Source organism: Pezoporus occidentalis, unplaced genomic scaffold (genome assembly GCF_034315485.1).
Source record: "Pezoporus occidentalis ecotype Australia unplaced genomic scaffold, CSIRO_AGI_Poc_V1 ctg9, whole genome shotgun sequence".
Taxonomy (NCBI): Eukaryota; Metazoa; Chordata; class Aves; order Psittaciformes; family Psittacidae; genus Pezoporus; species Pezoporus occidentalis.
In genome coordinates this window covers 8,351,382-8,373,293 of record NW_026916262.1, presented here as the reverse complement: position 1 = coordinate 8,373,293, position 21,912 = coordinate 8,351,382, and the positions used below count along the sequence as shown (strand labels likewise).

General features: G+C 39.7%; 1 protein-coding gene across 13 annotated transcripts in view; it reads left to right on the top strand.

Moving 5' to 3' along the window:
* ADAM22 (ADAM metallopeptidase domain 22) overlaps positions 1–21,912 on the top strand; it is a 131,213-nt gene that overhangs the window by 49,931 nt on the left and 59,370 nt on the right. For all 13 annotated transcript variants that reach the window (XM_062605044.1, XM_062605041.1, XM_062605052.1 and 10 more), the window contains exon 4: positions 8,117–8,183. In XM_062605044.1, the coding sequence (XP_062461028.1) occupies positions 8,117–8,183 (67 nt within the window). The remainder of the gene's footprint in view (positions 1–8,116; positions 8,184–21,912) is intronic.

The following is a 21,912-nucleotide window of genomic DNA, read 5'->3' as shown; positions in this document are numbered from 1 at the left end:
TTTGGAACTTGATGATCTTAAGGTCCTTTCCAACGCTAACTATTCTATGATTCTATGATTTTAAAAACTGCCATTTATTCTTTAGGCTTCTTAAAGTCTCTGGTTTATCATTATGGCCTCTTGAGTAGCAGTGTCTCCCCCTGGATACTGGGAAGAATCTCTGTGTGTAGGGGTGGAGCTTCCTTGTTAGGGCAGTAGATTAGATCTCCCTCTTTGGAAGAGAAGACTGTAATCATCTTCCCTCAATCATGAGTAGGATGAATTAACTGCTGTATTGACTTTGTAGTGCTTGTACTGCAAAATGCTATAAAATACATGATTTCTTTTTTTAATGCACTGTATATCACTGTATATTTTTTATCTACCCATTTTAATAAGCATATTAAGATAAGTTTATCAGTGTGAGAAATAGTAAGAATAATTTGGTTATATTTGAGTTGCAATAAAAATAGAATCTGAAATTGTGCTTTCAGAGCTGCTTTAGGTTTGTTTTGCTCTTGCTTTGTTGGGGTAGGAAGCTATATTCAGATTTCATTAAAACATAGTGATATGTGTGGTGATATGAGTCAGTAAATGATTAGTTTGCATCTCTCTAGCTGCAGAACTTAAATATAAACTTAATATTTTCCAGGGGAAAAATACAAGCAGTATCTGTTGATCATGATGTGCCACATTTTTCAGTAATTTCCCATAAAATTGCTGATATGGTCATTTAGGTAGAGGAGATCAGACTGAATTGCAAAGGTTGAAAAGGATGGGCTAAAAAGTCTGTGGTGTAGTAACTGTAGGTGAACAGTGGCACCACAAAATGCCTGCTGGCAGTGAGAGCTGGATGTACTTCAGGTACAGTTCACTTGCACAAGGTATGTCCAGCATCAGGATATGGCCACACCATCCTGTGGGTTGAAAATACCTGTTGCTTTACAGGTTTTCCTTGCAGCTTTCATTTTGTCCTCTCTCCTTTTTTTTATACTAGTGATAGGAACCATGTGCATAATAGAAATTTAGTGAAATTAAGCAGGAATGTCTTCAACTTGCTTAAACCTTTTCCCATCAAGAAATAAAGCTAGTCCAGTAAATCAGACACATGCTGTTTGTAAGACAGAACAGTAAGAATTCATCTCCAAAGCTAGAAGAGGAGCCTCTGCACAGGGCTGCAGAGTTGCTCTGCAGTTTGGTGTCTGCAGTAGGATGCAGGGCAGTTACTATCATGTCCTGAAGGCAAATTAGCTATTAAGGGATAAAGGGACTAAGTGCATTTTCAAGTCAGATGGCATTAGGGATCCAAGAGAGAAGTCCTAGAGAGGGAAGAATTGAGCAAATGTTGGTATTTAGGAGAAACTTGATCAGGGATTCAAGTTGTGTATAGTTGACTGTTACTGAAATGTGAAATTAAGCTCCAGCGGAGGACTGAGATTAGGTACAACTCAGCACTTGTGTATAAGAAAGGACTCAACCCATTTGTAAGTCCCTAGTCTTTTTGGAGAAAGTCTTTAATAGTTGGCAGGAGTAAAAATATTAAGAAATTACTTTCTTCTTTCTCCCCTTCATATTAGCAACAACAAGAACAGAAAAGCACAATAAGAATGTTTTAAAAAGGAGAGAAGCTTCAATTTGTGCAGACAAGAACCGACTGTTTTTCTCAGTTACTTTTTTCTTCCTCTAAGTAGGCACTGTGAAAATTGCTGCGGTATCTCAGAGAAGCTACCTAATTCTGATTGATTAGTCTATTCTGCTAATTTAACATCTACAGTTGTTAAATTAACTATCCACATAAAAAGCAAGTCAGCAATTCTTTGGAGGGGAAGGAGGGGATGAAAGTTTTAGAGCTGTGGCTATTAAAGCAGATAGATTCATGGTGCACGGAGATAGCTAATCCCCCCTGAAATGCAAGGAAAGATCATGTATGAACAGAGAGGAGGTGTTAGGGTCAGCATAAGGATAAAGGAGAATTAAAATGTCCTAGCTAGTCAGATAAAGAAATCTGCCAGCTTAGTGGTTTCTTTTTAGTTTATCTTGCTGTATTTTTTAGTTAGCTCATGGCTGATACTGAAAATGTTTTAGGACCATAGTGTAATGTGAGGTAATCCTAATTCTCCTTTGTACTGTTACTGACTGGCAAATTGAATAATCCCTTCTATTCCCTCTCATCTAGTTTTTCCACTTTCATGGTCCTTGTTTTGTGATAATAATCAACTTGTCTTCTCTTCCCTGGTGTGCAAGATGAGATGTTCTAAAAAATTACCTCCCCTAGTTACTCCTTCCCTATATATTATTTCTGTTAATGAAAGGAGTCTTTCAGCACTTTTCTCAAAGCAGTATGCTGGTAGTTTCCCATCTTCTACAACAGTCTCCAATATGAATATAATTTCCTCCCTTTTCTCTTCTCTTGAGGGGATAACTTTCCCTTACATGCTTGAGTTATAATTCAGACCTTTCCAGGTTACTTGGTAGAGGATGTACCCCACTGGGAAAAATCTTCATCTTTATGTGCTTGGTACCTGAACAGTGTCCATTCCTTTTACTGCAGCCCTCTGAAGTGTGATATTGCAGGAAGCCCCCTTATTACAGCTTGCTCCTGCAATGTATGTTAGCATTAATTGTGCAGCTGATATGGCATCTTCTTCATATCAGTGTTTAAGTCATTTCCCTGAACTGTTCTGTCTTTTTCTCTTGAATGTCTCCATATGTCTGTTGACAATTTCCTGCTGGCATTCAACCCATCCAGGCCTTTCTGCTGATTTCAGCTAAAGCTCTTGTCTTCCTTTTCAGTAATGCATCTCAGCTCAGATCTCTCATTTGATGTCCTTGTCTTGCATCGTATTTGATCTGAAATTTCAGGTGTACATATTGGAGAGTTGTGGAGACAGAAATAGGGCTAAACAGACAGATGAAGTGATAAAGAATTCCCTCAGTGTCCAAGAAGACTCAGCAACAGTCTCAGATATCCTGAAGCCAGACATTTCTCTCATTTATAACACTGATATGCCAGCAAAGATGCATTTTATTACTATGTTGATGAACTCCCTTTATTTCCACCTTTCTTAAGTTTGTAAGTCTTGCTTTGGCCTCTAAAGAGGCCCCTATAATTTCTGCTCTTTTTCTTCCATGACTTTTAGGCATTCCATCTTTCCTGTCTCTTAAATTGGGAGAGTTAATTTTTATTCAGATGCTAGTGATAGGCGTTTTCCTTTTCTTCTTGAAAATGAAAGTTTCTATTACATTTCCAGGGATAATTCCCAGTTTGTTATCCATTTCATACTCAAATGCAAACCTGTTCCCTTTTTAAAAATCTTTAATGGTCTCTTTTTTTCTTCTTTCAAGTTGAAATGCTTTATAATCTCCTGTTTTTTTTTCTTTCCCGTTCTTCAAGCACTTGGCCTGCCCTGTCCTCTTTTCTCTTGACACCTTATTTCTTCCCCCATTTGCTTCCTGGAGCAGCCTGTTTCTGCTGGGGAGCCCATCTGTTGCCAAAGCTCATCTATTTTCCTTGGTTCCCAATCCCAGCTTTGGTTTGGTAAATCTCATATGCAAATGCTAAAATTAATTCAAGCTAGAATTTAAGTGCATATATATGCATGATCTTGGATAAGGATCTAATTTTCTTAGTTGGGCTCTCTTCTGTAAGAAAATTCCCACAGCCGCCTCCTCTTGTGTTCTACTGTTGTGACTATTTGGGAGAGTTGGAAAAGATGAGAGGAGCTTGCTCATTTCATTCTTGCGGCCCTTATGCTATTGGGTCTGTATGGGATGGACTCATGTGGTTATGACTTAACATAATGCTCCAAAACCCAATGCTGCTGTAAACAAAACCACTACTTAATTTGTGTATATTTAAAATAACAGACCTCTGAGAAGAGAATTGCTATTATTAGCATAGCTGTTTTTTCCTTGTAAAAGCCACAGATCACATGTGCATCTTCCCTCTGAAATGACTTATTTTTAGGCCTTAACATATGCAGGTTTTTGTCATGCCTTTTCAAAGAACTAGTATCAATGCTTCAATGAATGTTTCGGAAAATCTCACTCTGCAGTATTGTCTTTTATAGTGTAGATGTTTTTTTCACTGTTATTTTCTACATCCCTTGTATTTCTAAGATATTTTTCGTGGTTTTTTTTTTGTTTGTTTTGTTTTTTTTTTTTGTTTTGTGTTTTTTCTTCACATGCAGATTTTCTTTATGCTTAGTACCAAAACTACTATTTAAACTGTCAAAGATGGCTTTCAGGATAGATTGGCAAGCAAGCTAAATTATTTCTATTTCATCTATACCATAGGAAAAGGTTGGATGATTTACATTGAAATGTACATCATTTTAATGCTGTTTGCTCAGTGTCTTATCTTGCTAATTTTTATCGTGTTTCACTACAGCTTTTTTGTTTTAAAGTGATGACTTTTATTAAAATTACACAGTTACCTGCTTCACTGTTACTGAAGACAAAACATTACTCTACTTATGAGGTGACTTCAGTTTCCAGGACTGTGTGTAATTGTTACTTTGTAGTTTAATTTATAATAGCACTGATTGCATTATTGGATGTGCAAGACTGCTGTATTTTTTATGATATTTTCTGTGCAGTGAGTCATAATAATAATAATAATAAAGCATAATATGACATAATTTGTAGGTTTTTCTACCGATAAAGTATTACCAGATGTATCCTGCCTGCCATGCTACTTAGGGTAGGCTTTAAAAAATGTATTTAAATTTGTTTGTAAGCTCTGGACTTGATTCCCAAAAGCTGTGCAGGCTGGTGACCCCATGATGTTTCCCTTCCAGCCAGGCTTAATTTGGGAATGGAGGCACCTGCCCTATCCTGTCACAGTGGCCCAAGGCAGATGCTGAGGGAGAAGAGCAGAACAAGAATGTATGAGGCTTCCCCAGAGTCCTTTTCCAGGACTCCAGAACTTTGAGTCAGGTATGATAACTGAGGGTTCATTTGGCAGCCCTCAGTTATGTCCCTTAACTTGTCCATTCCCATCTTGAACCAGTATCTATTCTTTCCTGTGGCAAGAGGTTCCACAGTCTAACCAGGAGCTGTGTCAGAAAAAGTCTATTTGTCATCTCTTAGTTCTTTCATTGTACAAAGGAGAGAATGATCAACCTGTTTTTTTTCTCATGCCAGGCCCAATTTCCAGATCTCTGAGAACTCAATGTATGATCTTCCAGAACATAAAAACATAAAAACAGTAGTATCTTTTAAAAAATGACAATAGCAACAATTTTGTCAGGCCCATGTAAGAAGACCCTGTGCTTCTCCTTGTCATCTCTCCAAATACAACTGTAAGTTCTAAGTAATTCTGTTTGATCTCTGTCTTTTGTACTCTATACTTACTTTTTATAATCACTTGCATCTTCCTTTGCATAAAACCCTTTGTGCCCATCAGACAAGGAGTCTCCAAGAAATAGTCACTAGTAAATAGTTAATAGTAATATTAATAGTAAAATTAGAACCCTAAGCTATAGAGGTGGCTTTAGTAAATCTATGGAAGCATAGACTTTTGCTGGGAAGAAAGTGTAGTGAATGCTGAGAAACTATATATCTAACTTCAGCAAGCTAAACTAAATACATTTTAAGAGAGCATCTGCCTGAATTTATGAATCTGGAAAAAGCATACAAACCTTATAGAAGTCCTTGAACTTCCCCTAGGTGAATGAGTGTTCTGAATATTTAATACTAACTTCTAAGAGGAGTTAATTGTAATCAGTCAGTCAACAACATCTCTTTTAGGTGCTCCTCTTGCAGGCTGCTATGCAAAGCATCAACTGGCAGCTGCTCAGGTAATTTCCTTCCCTTGCATCAGCTCTGGAGCTTATCATACCTCTTCACAAGGGACTTCAATTACCTAATGCAGCAAAACCATAGGCTTGTTGCACCCTTCCAAATGTACTTTGATGAGTGCCAGTGCTGACACGAAAAGTATTTTGATGAGTGTTAGTTCTGACACTGAGAGTATTTTGATGAGTGTTTGTGCTGACACAGGTAGGTTTAACACTTGCTGCTGAGGGGGCACTGAAACTTGCTTTCATCAACAACCAGTTGTGAATTCACTGTGGCTGAGGGGACCCCACCTCTATAGACCCGTTTCCCATGGCTTCTCCTATTCAGAAATTTATTAGCGTCCCTCTTTTTGTTGCCTCTGTCACTTACACTCAGGTACAAAGTCTTTCTTTCAACATGTATTGACTCATTGACTGTGCTTGTGCATTCAATGTTCTGCCAGCATCTTTTATAGCCTAATTAGCTAGTTTACATCTTGGTGTATAAACTGTGGTGCATTCAGATCCCCTTACATTTCAATTTTTTGCTAGATTTCAGGAGCTTTCCATTCCCTGGTTACCTTGGGAGTCTCTCTGTGCTTCCAGGTAATTGAATTTTCTAAGCAAAGCTGTCCAGTACCTGTCCTCAGTATTTGAAAAGAGGTCTCATTTGGACAGTGGTATTAATCTTATCTCAGTTTGACTGGAAATACATCTTCTTTGATGTACTCTGGGATGACAGCTGTGTTTTTCAGGAAGGCACCCTATTGATCTGGCAAATCATTTTGCCAGAAACAAGTGAAGTCATGTCTTTCTTCTTCTTAAATTAGGCCCTCCAAAACAACATAATAGAAATTCCCTCCAGCCCTTAAGTGTATATATTTGGTCTTTGTACAATTGAATTTGATCCTTTTTCTAATACCCAGTCATGAAGATCATCCAGTTCTTTTGTGTGGGAATTTTTTCAATCTTTGTCTTTATTCTCCATGCTTTCCAACTTGGCATTATCAGCACATTTTATTAGAGTACTCCTGGGTTTTGTGCCTGGGTTATTAATGCAAATACCAAACTGCCAGTTTGTAGGGCCGATATGGAAGGACCCACACTATCAACCTTGTCCTGCTCTAGGCTGTCACCAGTGTCTATGTGAGCAAAACAGTCCATGGCCTTGCTGCCTGTTTAGCCAGGGCAAAGCTCCAAAGCCAAGCAGCTGCTGCCCTGAGTCCACTCTGCTTCCCTGCCCTCCCATAGCTGGTCAGCTCGCTTCTAGCCTGGGTGTTTGAAGGATAAACATTCAAGTTTGACTCTTTTGCTGAGAAGGTTTTGTGCTCGCGGCCTCTTGTCCCATCAGTCAATGTGACTGTTGTCATGTTTTCTTTACCAGTTTTTCATCTTTTCCAGTTTGATTGACTTTTGGGTCGGACAATATCAAATCTTTACACAGATGTATACAATAATTGGTAAAATTTTGAAATCTTTGAACATATTTAGTGAAATTTCTGATGTAGATGATGTGCTTTCCTAGACAATAACTTGGGTATGAGAGGATTTGACTGGTTTAGCGCTGAAGTTCGTAATAAATGCTGTGTGCATTTAACTTATATAAATTTGCCTCAGGTCTGATTGTTTCTTCTCTTCAGTGTTTGTTCGAAAGCCTTGTGTACTTTTGAGTCTGGGTTTGCTGTCACCCAGAGCATTTTCCTGTGCTGAAGCCACAGTGCTGCAAGGGGAAGCGCAGTGGGTGACTGCCCTGGCTGCCCAAGGACAGCATGGCACCTGCCGCCTGCCTACACTGGGTGGAGCTGGCTGTGAGCTTATGGTGTGGTGCAGTTTCTGTGGCTGGTGGCTCTCTCTGCCCATTTACTGTGATACTGATCTCACCATATTGCTACTACAAGGTCATTTCATGACCTTGTGTGCCATTGTGTCCTTAGAAGTCTGCCGAACACAGCTGCCATTTTACCTCAGATACAGCCTACTGCAGAAGTGACTTCAAATGTTTTCTCATCTTTATGCTGTTTTCTTTCTTTAAAATTCACCTAACTTATGTACTGCTTTTACTTACAAATAGAAAAGTCTTCTGACTTAAAATTGTTATCACGGGCTGGTTTGAACCTTCTGTGAAGGAGCCCCACCCTCAGTTTTTCTTGTTCTGCCTTCTGGTATTAAAAATGAACGTATCCCATGGACTGTGTGACTCCGTTGGAGGTGGTTGTTTCAGTGATTTTTATGGACATTTTAGGAAAAGTATCCTGCAGGTTTTGCCCTTTTCAAATGTAAATGTTTAATCAGTGCTTGCTGAGAGGGAGTGCAAGAAGACATGCGCGAGGCTTATGGTTCTTTTTTTCTTCTTGCAGTGACCTATTGTCTTCTGAATATCTTGAGAGGCATATCGAGCAAGGTGGGAAGACAGTGGAAGTGAAAGTAAGAATTTCCTGTTTTATGCTTTGATTTTTAAATTTGATTTGCTTTTGCTGCTAATGCAAACTCACCTGTTTTCTTGTAAGGAGAACTGAATTTTCAAGTCATTTGTTTCACTCTTCCAAGGCAAATGAGTTTCATGTCTTCTAACTTTTCATTTTTTTACTAAGAAAAAAAAACCGCTTTATTGGCAAATTCAGTACATTAATGTTTATATCAAAATGCTATCCATGAAAAGTGTATGTATGGTAGTCCTTTTCACTAGTAAACATAATTTACTTTTGATGCCCGTTAAAGAAAATCTTTATGGTTTGGTAGCTAGTATTTCCTCATTGTACTAAACCCCAAGTTTGTTGTTTTTAATGAGCTTCTTTGTAAGTTTGAGACCAGTAAAATTTACTGTATAAGATTTCCAAATATCTAGTCACTGTCTTAAGTTCTGGGTTTCTTTTTCTGTGTATTTGTTGGTGTGATGGCTACAAGATCCTGTTGCAGGTGTCTTCTGTGAAATGTCCTACTGCCTTTGCAGAAGTGTTTTAACTTGCATGCAACATGGGAGAATTTCCCTGAGGACCCTCTGTTTGTTAGGATAATATTTTGAAGATATCAAGTATAAAATCACTGTATAAAAAAACAATCACAGGTATAAAAACTGTAGGCTACCTAAAAGGTGTATAAATGCAATATATGCTGTATGTAATGGAAACTCTTTAAATATGGCTATCAATCAGGTCAGATTTTGTTAGAAGTTTACATTTTATTAAAAAACCTTTCAAAGTCTTTTACTGAATCTGAGTTCATCTGAATACCCTGAAACAAATGTATTAATATCTGCAGTGTGAAAGTGGAAATCCTTTAGCCACTGAGTAGCTGAGGATACCTGCTTCCTTTGGTTTATCCCTTTCTATCATTTGAAAACTTGAAATCTGCTTGCTTTCTACTCTCTGATAATAGTCATTATCAGACTCATTATCAGACTGAGGCAAACACATACCGTGTTCCATTATATTGTAAAGACTAATTTCTCAGGCAGTCATACTCTGCAGTCAAGAAGTCTTGACTCAGATTCAGAATATGAGTCAAAGCAGAAATAAAGATAATAGCTGATATTAATAAGACCAAAACAATCCATTTGTCTGTGTCAAGGCATATATGAAAGTTAGCTAAATTAATCTATCTGAGCCCTATCACTAACTTAGAACAAATCAGTTTCTGATATGTAAGCCTTAATCAAGCAAGGAAATGTTTGAAATCAGTGGCTCATGTCATGTAAGTACTGTTTAATTGCAGGGGGAAGAAAAGGGCGAATTGGGCCTTTTGGAGGAAGGGTCATAAAATGTTTTCTGGGTAAACATCTCTCAGTCTTCAGGGTTCCAGAGATTATTTCCCCTTCAGTTCGCTGTGGTATACCTTCAGGGATGGCTGTCACTGCCTTGCTTAGTACTTCCAAGTATGCTTTAAGCAGAGAACCATCATTGCTGTGTTGACCTTGATGCTTGAGATGAACTGAACTGAGAGTGAAAGGATCACAAGGTTGCACTGCAAAGAAGGGGCACTGCTGCTCGGTGGTATGTTTCCCTCTCCGTGCTCCCCTGCACCTTGCACACCCATGGGCAGGGGATCAGGAATGGCCAGGGTGTGCAAGGGTGCTTTTCTGCCGCTTCCTCACCCACTGCTCCAGGAGTTCGACAGGCAGCAGACCTACGGAAGTGTGCCAGGAAGGAGGATGTATATTTCTTGCTTGTTTTGCTGCATTCCCGTGTCTGGGATTGGAGGAGAGGGAAGTAGATGATGTGACGAAATGTCCATAAGAGCCTGTTTGCCACAGTCATTGTCAGAAAAGTTCATATATCAAAAGATTTTTGGAAGAGTGCAGGCTGCTGAGTATATTTTGATGCCAGGCACTGAGTGAGGTTAATTTCAGTGCCAGTAGATGTTTAAAAATAAATCTGCTTCCCTCTGTCCAGCCAGTATTTTTCAGAGCACCTGTAAGTGCCCTGGAGAGCTCTGTTCATCCATCAAATAATTTCTGAAAAGCCCAGCAGTATCTGTTTTGTATTTGAGAAGCTGAACTCTGCTTTATATCAAATATTTTGAAAATCCTACTGCCAATACAAGAATTTTTCATTATGGTGATTTCTGTTGAAATTGTTTACCATAACTGGTAACACCACCTTTAAATTGGTACTTACAATACATGTAATTATTGTACTCGATTTTAGGGATTGTGCAGATTGCTTAGATACTTATTTAAAAATAGCTAGTAAAAGGGTGCAACTTATAAATAAATCAGAAAATATGCACTCTGCTATGCAGCATATTCTTAAGCAGAAGCAGGAGAAGAGGTATTTCAGAAAGGAGCCAGGTTTCTATCAGTTGCTTTGATGCGCTGCTCTTCACCCACCTCTCTACAATTTATCTTTGGCTGTAGGCTGAAAGAGAGGCGGCCTGGCAACATCTCTCTTGCTGCCTTGGTGGGGGAAACAGTGACTGAAAGAAAATGTCCATCTGCCATCCACTGCCAGCTGCCAGCTTTGAGCAAGCCTGTTCAAAAGGGCTTCCTCTGTTCTTAGTCCTCTTAGCAATAAGAGGAGACGTGTTTCTTTAAAATACATATATATTTCCCTCTTGTATTTCTTGGTGCAGAAATACTGCATAAACATGGAAATTGTCAGTGCTGCTGTTGTGCCATCAGCAATATGGGAGAGGGCAGGAGCTTTGAATTACTGTGGGAAGGCAGCTGTATGTATGTGCACTCAGCAGTTTGGGAATGTTACAGGCATGAATGTGTCCAGGAAGTAGATGTCTGCCTTGGCTTGTGTGTGATGTGTTGATAACTACTTTTGCCAGTCCTCCTCCTCTCCCCCCCCCCCCCCCCCCAAACTTCCTGTGCTGTAAAATACATATGGATCTTCTGCCATTACTTAGGATGCTTCAGACAGGAGATGGGGGGAGGGAAAGGGAGAAACGTTCCGATCATTAAAAATGCAACTTTGAAGGAGCAAAGGGTTTTTTATGGGGAGGAGAGTCCTCATCTGTAACACACCTTTCTATTATAAAAGAAAGTTCAATTATATTTGATTGCTGCATAATTTGTTAATGCATCGGACTGTTGGGAAGGTGGAATGTTACACGTTTTTGCAAGATGCTGGCATTTAGCAGCTGCAGAAGCGGGGCTTTTCTGTGAGATGTCCTTGTTGATTTTTCAGTTAGGCAGCACCTAAGACATTCTTATTAAACCAGCATCAATGTGCAATGCTTAAGAAAAACAAAAGGAGGTACATCATAGAATCATAGAATGGTTTGGGTTGGGAAGGACCTTAAGATTATCTAGTTCTAAACCCCCTGCCGGGGGGGGGATTTTTGAATTACTTTTGTGTCTCCCACCTCCTTTAATTTAGATGTAACTCCTAGGAAAGCAGCAGTATTGGCCTGAATTCCCTCTGGTAGCAAAGAGAATAATCAATTAATAAGAAAGAGAAAAACCCTTCATGCATTGCCTTTTCCTGATTGTGTCAGTCCAGATCATCCTATGCTCACAACGCATAAATAACTTGTGTGTACTTAATGTTGCTGCAGTATATCTGTGTCCTTTTATCTATCTCTCTTTTTTGGGGGGGGCTATCATTCTGTCACTGATGCTGTCAGTAAGACAAAAGGCAAAACCCAGCTATGGTGCTGAGTAGTTCACATTGCTGGATTTTTCTCCCTCAGAAGGAATAACTGATATCTATTCAGTGACAATGTCTCATATAAAATGTTTCAGTTTTCCTCTTTGGAGAGTGTAGAAATAAATGCCTGTATTCCTCAAAAACATTGGACAAGTCTATGAGTGCTTATAAAATTGCTTTCTGAAAAAAATTAAGCAATGAAAATAGTTCAGATCCCAGAGAATCTGAACAGGTAGAGTTGTGGTAGATAAATGCCATGAATTTTTGATGGCTTGTTTAACTATAACTAGAAGGAACTATATTTCATAGACCTAAGATTCTTCAGTGCGGTGGTATAAACACAGTATGTGTATTATGGGTACAAAATAGCCATGTTATTTTATGCTTACAGCATTAAAGAATATTGCTTTTTGCTTCTATTTCACAGCATGCTTATGATCATGATAGCATTAAACAACATAAATGGAATAATATTAAATGCTAAGTACTGTGTTCCTCCATTGTGGTGTTGATGGAGAAGCTTTTGCCAAACTTGCCTTGTGGGTTGAGATTGCCTTGTGGCTTTGTGTCCCTGCAATGTTCAGCCTCTGCCTGTGCAGCAGTGGATGCGAGCAATACAGTGAGTGCCCAGTGCCTTTCTTCAAACCACCTGTGGCCGTCCTCTCGAGCTGGGTTGCCCCATCGTGGCCTTGTGCTCTGCAGTGGCTCTAGCAGAGGTGCCATCATTGCAGTTTGGGGGATGAGTATTGTGGGGCAAATGCATTTTAATGCTGCACAGAAAAGAAGAGCCCTTGGCTGATAGCATTCACAAAATGCCTGTTGCTGTAGCTTATGGGTATTCTAATGCCTGTGTGCAAGAGGGGAAGATTATTGTTCTTACTTGCCTTGCTGTGTTAAAGTCTCAGCTTATGTGTGCTGTGTATTTGAAAGGCTCTTTAAATGTCCTTTTCCAGGAAAATAATATAGAAGCAGCCTCAATATGATGGGTATTGCTTTATCTGTTAAACTCTTTCAAATCTGATCTGCTCAGGGAGTCTGCCTGTGACTGAGGGCACATCTTAGTGCCTGTGTTTGATAAGACCTTATCCTCAGTAGTATCCCAACATTTGACTCTGTCGCCACAGGTATGAACTGATCATGTCTACAGTATTAGCTGTGCAGCCAGAATAAACACTGAGCCAATGAGGAGGTCATTTTAATCATTGATTGGTATGTTTCCAGTCTTACAGCGAGGTGCTTCCACCAGTATCTTACAGTTTTAAGGTCTTCCAATGTCTGAGCTCCATAGAAGAATCTCTTAATTTTCCTTTAGCATTTGTTAATTCACTGTTTTGTAATCAAAGAGGAAGATATTTCAGCTTGCCAGAAAAGCCCGTATGCTAAACAGGCTTTCTTGGGAAGGATTACATTTTCTTCCTGAAAACTGGAGCTCCAGTTTGGCTGATGGGAGGGAATGGGAGGGGAGCACAGGGTGTCTCTTCCCTGGGAGCCTGGAGCCCGGGGCTGGTGGGTAAGCTGTGTGTGCATGTACCCAGAGCTTGCACAACCTGGTGATGAGCCCCTGGGGAAGGAAAGAAAATGAAAAGGAACAAGTCATAAATAATGCAGGAATTATATATTCCTTTTTCTGGCAGGCCGTTTTCAGCTGTGTCCAGGGACTAGAGAAGTTGTTAGCACCAGAAAAATTGCTCTCTTGCTTGTTTGAGAGGAGATTTTTGAAGAAGGGTTCCTGTAATGTTGTCAGAGCTCCTCTTCCCTATTCCCTCAACAGAGTCCTGCTTACCTCATGGCATATTATTAATAAATCTAGGCTGTAATCTACTTTTAGTAATAGCAATAAACTATCTGAAGAAGAGCTGACAGGGAATCTGTGAGGCTGACACAGTTTAGCAGGGAATTCCTGCAAGGTTGATCTTCAGACTGCTCTCATCAAATATTTTCATTAATGAGTTAGGTAAAAAAGAAAAAAAAAAGTATATTAATAAAATTTGCTAGCAGTGCAAACCTGGGAAGCATTACAATGTACAGAAGAAGGTGGAGAAGTAGTTATCTTTGACCAGTGGAGTAAATAAAAATGGGATGAAATTGGATATAATAAGTGACAACTTCTTTCACTTAGTGGCTAATTATAGGCATTTTGCTGTATGGTGGGAGTTCATAAATTCGAAGTCCAAGAAGAAGATGATAAGAGTGTAGTAGCGGAGCAGGGAATGACTCTATGGCATATACCTGATAGAAACTGTGGTCCCAGAGTATACTGGTCAAACTATTTTCCATAGATTTCATCTAAAATTAGTGTTGCTGTATGTGTCTTAAGAAGAGATTACAAAAATTTGAAATTTCTGTGTGTTTTCAGTTAATCTGGACATCTTTTATTTCAGCAATGTTATGCTGCTGCATTGAGTTTATAGGCAATGAGAAATATCTCATTTTCCTATTTTAGCTTTGATTTAGTTATGAAGGCAATCCTTTTGGGGTTTAGTAAAATATAATGTCCTCTGTGGGGTACCAGGGCAAGATAATCAGCCATCATATATAATGCATTTGCCTGACCCAGTGGTCCTACAAGTTGGCATTTCTAATGTACATTTGCGTTAACATTTTTTATATGTTTTTTATGTTCCTGCTGTTGCTAGCTTACTTTTTACATACATCCTGTTTCTGAGAAGCAGGAAATTGAAAGTGGCAGTTTTCAGTATTACAAGTCCTTCCCAGGCCGTGTTTTTTAATATACTACCGTAGGATGACTCTCAGATTGTGACTCATGTAGGATCTTACAGGTTTAATTATCTTGTCGTCCTTTTCTTTGTGACATAAAAAAAGAAATCCAGTGGTTTTAGCTGGTCATGGAGGGGAGAAAAATTGTCAGAAAGTGGAAGCCACCAAGAGCTTAAAACCTACATCCCATTGTGGATGTGGGCCCCAGTAATGAAGTCCTGGTTCTGCTGAAGGGAGAAGTCAGGTGCCTTTGTGACCATCGTGAGTCACTTCTTCCCTGCTGTGGTTTTCACATGCCCCAGAGGGAAGGCAGCAGTCCAGTGCTTGAAATTGCAAAAAAGTCATGCCAGACTTTGCGCACCTCATGAGTTATTTCCCAGAGAGTGGCATCAACCAAGTGTTCTGTAAACTCATACCCTTCAAGGACAAAGTATGCCTAAGAGAAATTAATGACTGCTATAACATTAAGGAGCATTAAATGACTTTGTAGATGTTCATATTAAAAAATGAAAGTATATTTTGGGGTTTAACATAATCCCTTTGGGGGTGAATTAAGCTAACCAAACTGAAGCTGCCGAACCTCTGAAAGAGTGCTTCCATGCATGACTTAGCTAGATGTCTTTACTGACTTGGTCTTGACTTCTGTAAATAGCTTTGGCTATATACATCTGTTGTTCCCTACAGATCCTGAACTGGCACTGTATTATATACAGTAGGTTAATGTTTCTGACACAGTCTCAAGCTCTGTGAATTCTCACTTAAACAGAAGTTTCTGTCATTCAGAGATGATGAGCCAATGAGGAAATCTAATTAGTATATTTCTGCATTTTACTCGGAACTTTGTCTTCTGACTGATTGGTATCCCTGTAGGTGTGTTCCAACATGTCATCCTCTGTGTTGTGTTTGTAGTAATCTTGTACATCATGTGCTTATAACTTGGCTTCAGACTCAGAGTAGGTTGATGAAATGATGTGACAGATTAGTATAGGTAGATTATAATAAATTTTCATATAGTCCCTTAAAATGTTTGCTCCCTTTTGTCTACATACAGGCATGCAGGAATGGGACAAAATGTCATTAAAATGACTTGTCTGCCATGACTCAGAGATTCTAGGCATTTCTACAAGAGCCGAATTAAAGACAACAGAGTAGGCAAAAGTGGTAGCCAGCCCTGTTCTCCTCTGCTTCATCTTTATCTGGCAGCTGATAATTAAAATAATTTTCCCAAACACCAAGGTAAGGCAAGTCAAGAGGCTGTTTCCCAAGCAGATGCCAAGGCAGCTCCTAGACCAGATGGTGTTATGCTGGCGTGAGCTCTCTGTCCACACCCTGCAGCTACGTTCGTAGAGCATCTTCTCTCATAGCTACATGGCAGTAAACACAAGCCTGGTTTGGCCTCCGAACCAGGAAGCTGGGCTGATAGCACTGCCATCTGCTGAAAGCACCTACCATGAGTCACCGATGGTTGCTGGAACGAGTCTCCTATGTGCAGGATCCTGTCACATAAACGCGTGTCTGTGTTTTTTAAGTGTTGCAAACAGCCTTCAAACATGGGCATTTTGTGGAGAAGCCTTAGAAGCTGTGATGCTTTATCCTAATTTTGGAATCCGTATTTGTGATTTTAGAATCTGAAATAGTGTTATAACCTAATGTCACTACAGCACGTTGGCTCCAGGTTTTATGAATGATAGCTGTCCTCCTACAATGGGAGGGAACCATTCACATATTCAAAACAGTTGGCTGTCAGGAGTCTACAGTACACCACAGCCAAGTCCAGAGACCTACTCTGCAAAGAGGTGATGCGAGGATCCTTGGAGTTGTTATGAGCTGTGTAAGGGCTGAGCCCAGGGTTGTGCTGCAGGACAGCATGGTCCTGCCAGCTGGGCCCCTGCCTTTGCCGAAGCACATGTCGATTAAAAGAGATTTTCTCTTGATTCAGTTATAAAGCTCAAAGTGCCGTTTTGACTTTTCTACTTACAAGTAGAAACCCATCCATTTTCTCAGTTGTTTTCTGCTGTAGAAGTCAGCAAGAGGGTGTGCATTTTCTTCTCCTGTTCCCCTTTCTCATGCAGCCTTAGTTATCCTTGATTCAAAACTTGTGCAAGCATCAATAATTTGTAAATAGATCTAAGTGATTACTCAGGAAGCAGTTTTCAAACTAGTGACCCCACAATGGGTAGCTCTTTAAAAAGCTAATCATTATATGGCATTTCACAGAATGGTGGTGTGGTGATTAGCTGGCCTTTTGGGAGCTTTCTGCTGCAAAGAAAGAGGGAGCTGTGTTACTAGGATCTGAACTAGATCAGCAATCTCCTTTCCTCTGGATTAATGAGTGTTAAAATAGGAATAGGTAGCTGCTGGAAGAAGGAAGTTATTAATTTTAGGGTCAGTGTCTGAGTGTATCATGAGTTTTAGTGGCCAGAACCTCTCCTAATTGCAGAAAATTGCTTACTTGAAGATCTGATGTCGGGTGTTATTTGAAAGCAGATGAACGTGCATCCTTAATTTTTCTCCCCTGGGAAGGTCATAGTGTCTCTGAGGCGAATAACAAACACTGTCAGTGTATGGTCAGCAGTTTCTTCACTGAGACTGCAGAGAAAAGTGAACCACCGCTATCACTGACTGTCGTGGCTGCTCTTTTGTTTTACTTATTTCCCCCTTCGTTGAGAATATCAGTTCATGTGGGTTTTGTCTCTTTTTGTGTTTACTCAGCAGCTGGTGCTCCTCTGGGCAGGGACAAACTATCCTAAAAGATAGAAATGGGGACAGATTTTACTTGCATTGCTAAATCTCTGCCTTCACATTTTTTAGTGTCTTTGTCACACTGTCTATTCAGACATGCTGCAGGAAAACTTGGACAGACATGGGCAAAAGGGGTTGCTTGCTCATTGGTGAGGAGCTGTAGCAGATCACAGGGCAAGATACCCCTCATTCAGGATTTTGCTATAATTATCCAATTTAAGCATAAGTTGAAGGTTAAGTCATAAACTGACCATTGTCATAATGATTCATTTCTTCTAATTGACCCTGGAGTCATTCTGATTTTTATATTTTTTGGTAGGTTGTTAGTACATTTTTAGCTCCCTGAATCAATAGACTTCTGATTAAACATCTGTATAGTCTGCATTGGTCTTGGAAGTCACTGTAAAGGTGAGAAGTTTCATGAAGGAAGCAGAACTTACTGAACTGAGGAAACATCAAGTACGTGTCATGTGCGTTGGCAGAAAATTTGCCTGGCATTGTGCTAACCACAGTGTGAACAGTGGCTGTGTGCCTTGTGGAGGCAGAAATGTTGAACTTCTCTCTGCTTTAGCATTTGATTGCCTTTGGATATGGGGTGAGTGTGTGGTACATGTGCTGCAGGCCTGTGTTGCAGACATTGTCACACGCTGACCTTGTCTCATAGGAGATGATGATCTTCAGCCTAATTTGCTCCCAGGCTCTACACTGGGCAGGTTCAGTTTTAGAACAGAAAGGGGTAAATGTGCTGGTAATGGCTGGCATGTGTTGAAAGAGCAGTCTTGCTTTCTCTTCATCTTAACACTAAACCATTCTCTGGTAGCTGACAAAGGCCAGTGTGGAAGTTTGATTTGCTGAGGTGAGCAATTACTGCCTGTTTTTGAAGAGTAGAGAGGGGTTCTCATAGCTACAGGAAACCAATAGCTCTTCACAAACTACCCTTGATGATCTCAACTGAGCTGTTGTTGGTAATGGTGCTAATTTCAGCTCTTGCGGGAAGTCTTAATTTTCATATGCCACCAGAACATTTTTAAGAAAAAGTGAAGATTTTTTTTCAGCTCCTGTCTCACTGCTACAGATAGCGATAGGGAAGAGAGTCAGTAGCGGTCCTTCAGTGAGTGTTTCCGAGAGCAGAGTAAAAGAAGATAGATGTGAGGACTATGTTTATTCTTCTGGTGGTCTTAGATCTCCCATATACTGGATTTCTCATCCAAAATTACATGTACTCTAAAGAAAATGTTGACCATTTGTCCTGACCCTGTACAGAACCAGTCCCATACTTTGCAGCTTTAAATGCTTCTCTTTTCACAGGTTTTGTGAACTTTTGAAAATGAGTTTCCCAAAAGTACAAGGTAAAATTTTCACCCTCCCCACCATGTGCCACTTGTTACTGGCGTGTTTTATTCACTTTGAGACACTGTTTAAGAGTGCTAAGCAATCACTCTTCCTAGAGCCATCCATGTTGGTGCCATCTGGTTTCACTGCATCACCTCTTACTTCCTTGCTGAGGTTAGAAGAGTCCTCAGAACTCCGTTTAGAAGTATTGTGAGAGCAGGATTTCTTACACTGAAGAGTTCTATTCAGAAACAACCCAACACACCAATTTTCAGGTATCATCAAGTACTTAAAAAAAAGCTATTTTCATTCAAACACCTTAGATTTTATTAATTGATTTGAGGTGGCTTACATTATGTTGACAGGAACTTAAGTCTGTGTGTACAAAATACCCCTGGATGTTAGCATATATAAATAAACATTCTGTCGTGATAAGAATAGGTCCCTGAGATGGAGAAGATCAGAGTTCTATTTCTGTCTCCATCAAAATTACCGTGAACTTCAGTAGATCAAAGAGTTCTGTTGATTTGATTAAGTGGAATAGAATTTGTGCGTCTGTGTTTTTCCTACTCCAGAATTTAGCTGCCTCGGCTAGAATTTAGATCTGTATTTCTGTGGAATTCTTTTCTAGATCTGTGTGCATAAAAAATTGTTCATGGATTTATTATTATGGAATAAATTAATTTGGAGGTACTATCACAGGGCATTTGTCTGATTCTCATTAAGAAGATCAAAACACACTGAGCTTCAGACTTGGATTCTTAGTATGAAAAAATGTTCCTCCTGGTTACAAAGACATGTTTTAGCAAACTAATGGAGCCTGAAATTCTACTTCTGATACATATTAGCTACATTTTATAAGAACAAACCGACCTGTCTATTTACTCCAAATTCCTTCCACAGATAGAACTCTGTACAACTCCCTGCTGATAGTCTTTTCAATATTATTCCCATATTCATGTGCTTACTCCAGTTCTGTCTTTTACAGGAATACTACTGCAAGAGTTTTGTTTATAGAGTATTTTATTATTCAAGAGGTTTTAGCTTATCAATATAGTTTGATTGATAGATTTGTTATTAGCTTACTGGAGTCCCTATTGCATATATTGCAGGAAGACCTGAAAGACTTAAGCAGTACTGTGATCCTATAGTGGGGGACATGCTACAGTCTGAAAGAAAGAAAATCTCAAATGAAGAGAGCTTAAATTAACTAAGATCTAGGAAGTAAGTAGGTTTAAAAAAGAATAAAAGAGTGAAAATGAGCCAGGGCTTCAGATAAAACAAAGTAAGATGTAGCCTGTCTAAAACCCCACGTAACTGAGAACGTTGGTGGCAAAAATGCATGTGAGTGCAAAGCAGAAACTCAAACCATCTCCTTTTCACTTGTGCTCCACCTGAGTCCCAATAGCTTGGTGCTCCTGAGAAGTGCTGGTCTGAGGGTGATAGATCGTATGTCTTCTGCCAGGCACCTTGTTGCAGCCTGGTATGGAGGGTCAGCCCTGGAGCTTCTCTTGGATGTGAACCAGATAAACATCAGCGCAGCCTGTTGAACATTACCTGCCTGGCACTGGTAGTGTTTTCCTGCAAACATCTCATTAGAGATATGCCCTGGTGAGTGGCATGATGGTCACTGTGCAGGTCAGTTTGGTGAAGGGATCCTGTTTCTGTACCAGATGCACAGAAAAAGAGTTGTGGAGGTGAATAGGCAGTGGAGGTGGCTGCTGTCACTGCAGCAAGTGGAAGGAAGAAGTGGTATGTGGAAATGATGAAATAGTGAGACTGAAAGAAATTGAAGGGAAAAAAAGAAGTGTAATGCTTTTAACAGAAGATATGCCACTGGGATTCTCCTTGCAGAGTGAAGCAACAAGCCTGCCAAATAGTGTCAGACTCAGAGTCTGTTGGATGAGGTGTTGCATTTCTCTGTGGTGCTGCAGTTGCTGGTCATGGGCTGCACTGAGTGCTTTGGGTCCAACAGCAGCACAGCATGAATGAATGCTCCAGAGAAGATTTTGAGGAGGAACAGATCGTGTCTAGTGACCAAGCTGAGATGTCTCTTTCCCCGTGAGCAACCGTGCCCTGACAAACAGGCTCCTGTGCTCTTAAGGACAGCATCTCAGAACAGTCACCCATACTTCGTAGTTGCTTTCAAAAGAGCAACTTTGCATGCCTTGTAGAAAATGGAACAGGAAAAAGCACAAAGCTACCGACATATTCTGTGTGTTTTCTTGCCTTTTGCCTGATCTTGGTTTTTTTTTCATATTTGAAAAGGAAAATCCAAGAGCTTTTAATGTCAGATATCTAAAATCACTGTGCTATCCATCATGTAAGTGACTCCTGGCTACTGAAAAAGGAGTAATTGCAATGCCTTTCTCTCCCTGCAGTAAATGGACATAAATATTCACATGTCTGGGCACGCTAGGCTCAGTAGGTTATTTGTACATTTACTGATAGGGAATAGAAATTGTCAAGTGTTGCTATTATAAAAATAAAGCACTGTCAATCTTCTTACAGTCCTTTAAGCAACAGTAGTGCAGTAATATGGCATGGGTGAATTTGGAAAGGCTCTAATAGGTAAGTTCCTCTGCAGTCTAGTGTGGTAGTGATAATTTAAGGCATTTTTTTCTAATTTTGCATACAAAGGTTGACATTGTGCAATGCTGAATACATTGGTGTATGTGCAGTAGGAGTTACTTTGCTATCTGTGTGGCTTCTGTGAAACTAAAGGGAAGATTTTTTAAGTAAGGTCTACTTGAGAGGTGTGTATTACATTTGCGGAAGAGAAGAGGCAAATACTAATTTTAATTGTATTCCTTTACTGTTCGGTTATACTTAAAGTTCCCATTAGTTTTGGAGCACTAGTGAGCACTTCAAATTTGTTCTCCTTTTTAATCAAGTATTATTGTTTGATAAGCATACCTTTCTCCTCAGAAGTAGAAAATTGCCTTCCCCTCAGAGCAGATTTCATCTTGTCCGATGTAGCCGGGTGCAGACCAGTTATTGAGCCTAAGCCCCCTAATTCCCACTCTTTTCCTATTCATTGAAGAAAGATGACACTTCTGGAGCTATTTGTCTCTGAAACCAGTCTCAGGATTCCAGGGATTTCACACTAACCATATCTTAATTTGGTGTAGAGAGTCAAAATAATTATGTTTATCTAGGTACCAAACCATGGCTAAAAGGAGATGGGATAAATACCCTTGTGAATGAGTCAATTCTAGGTGCCATGCCAGTGGCTTGGCAGTGTATTTATGAAAAAATACCCAGTGTTT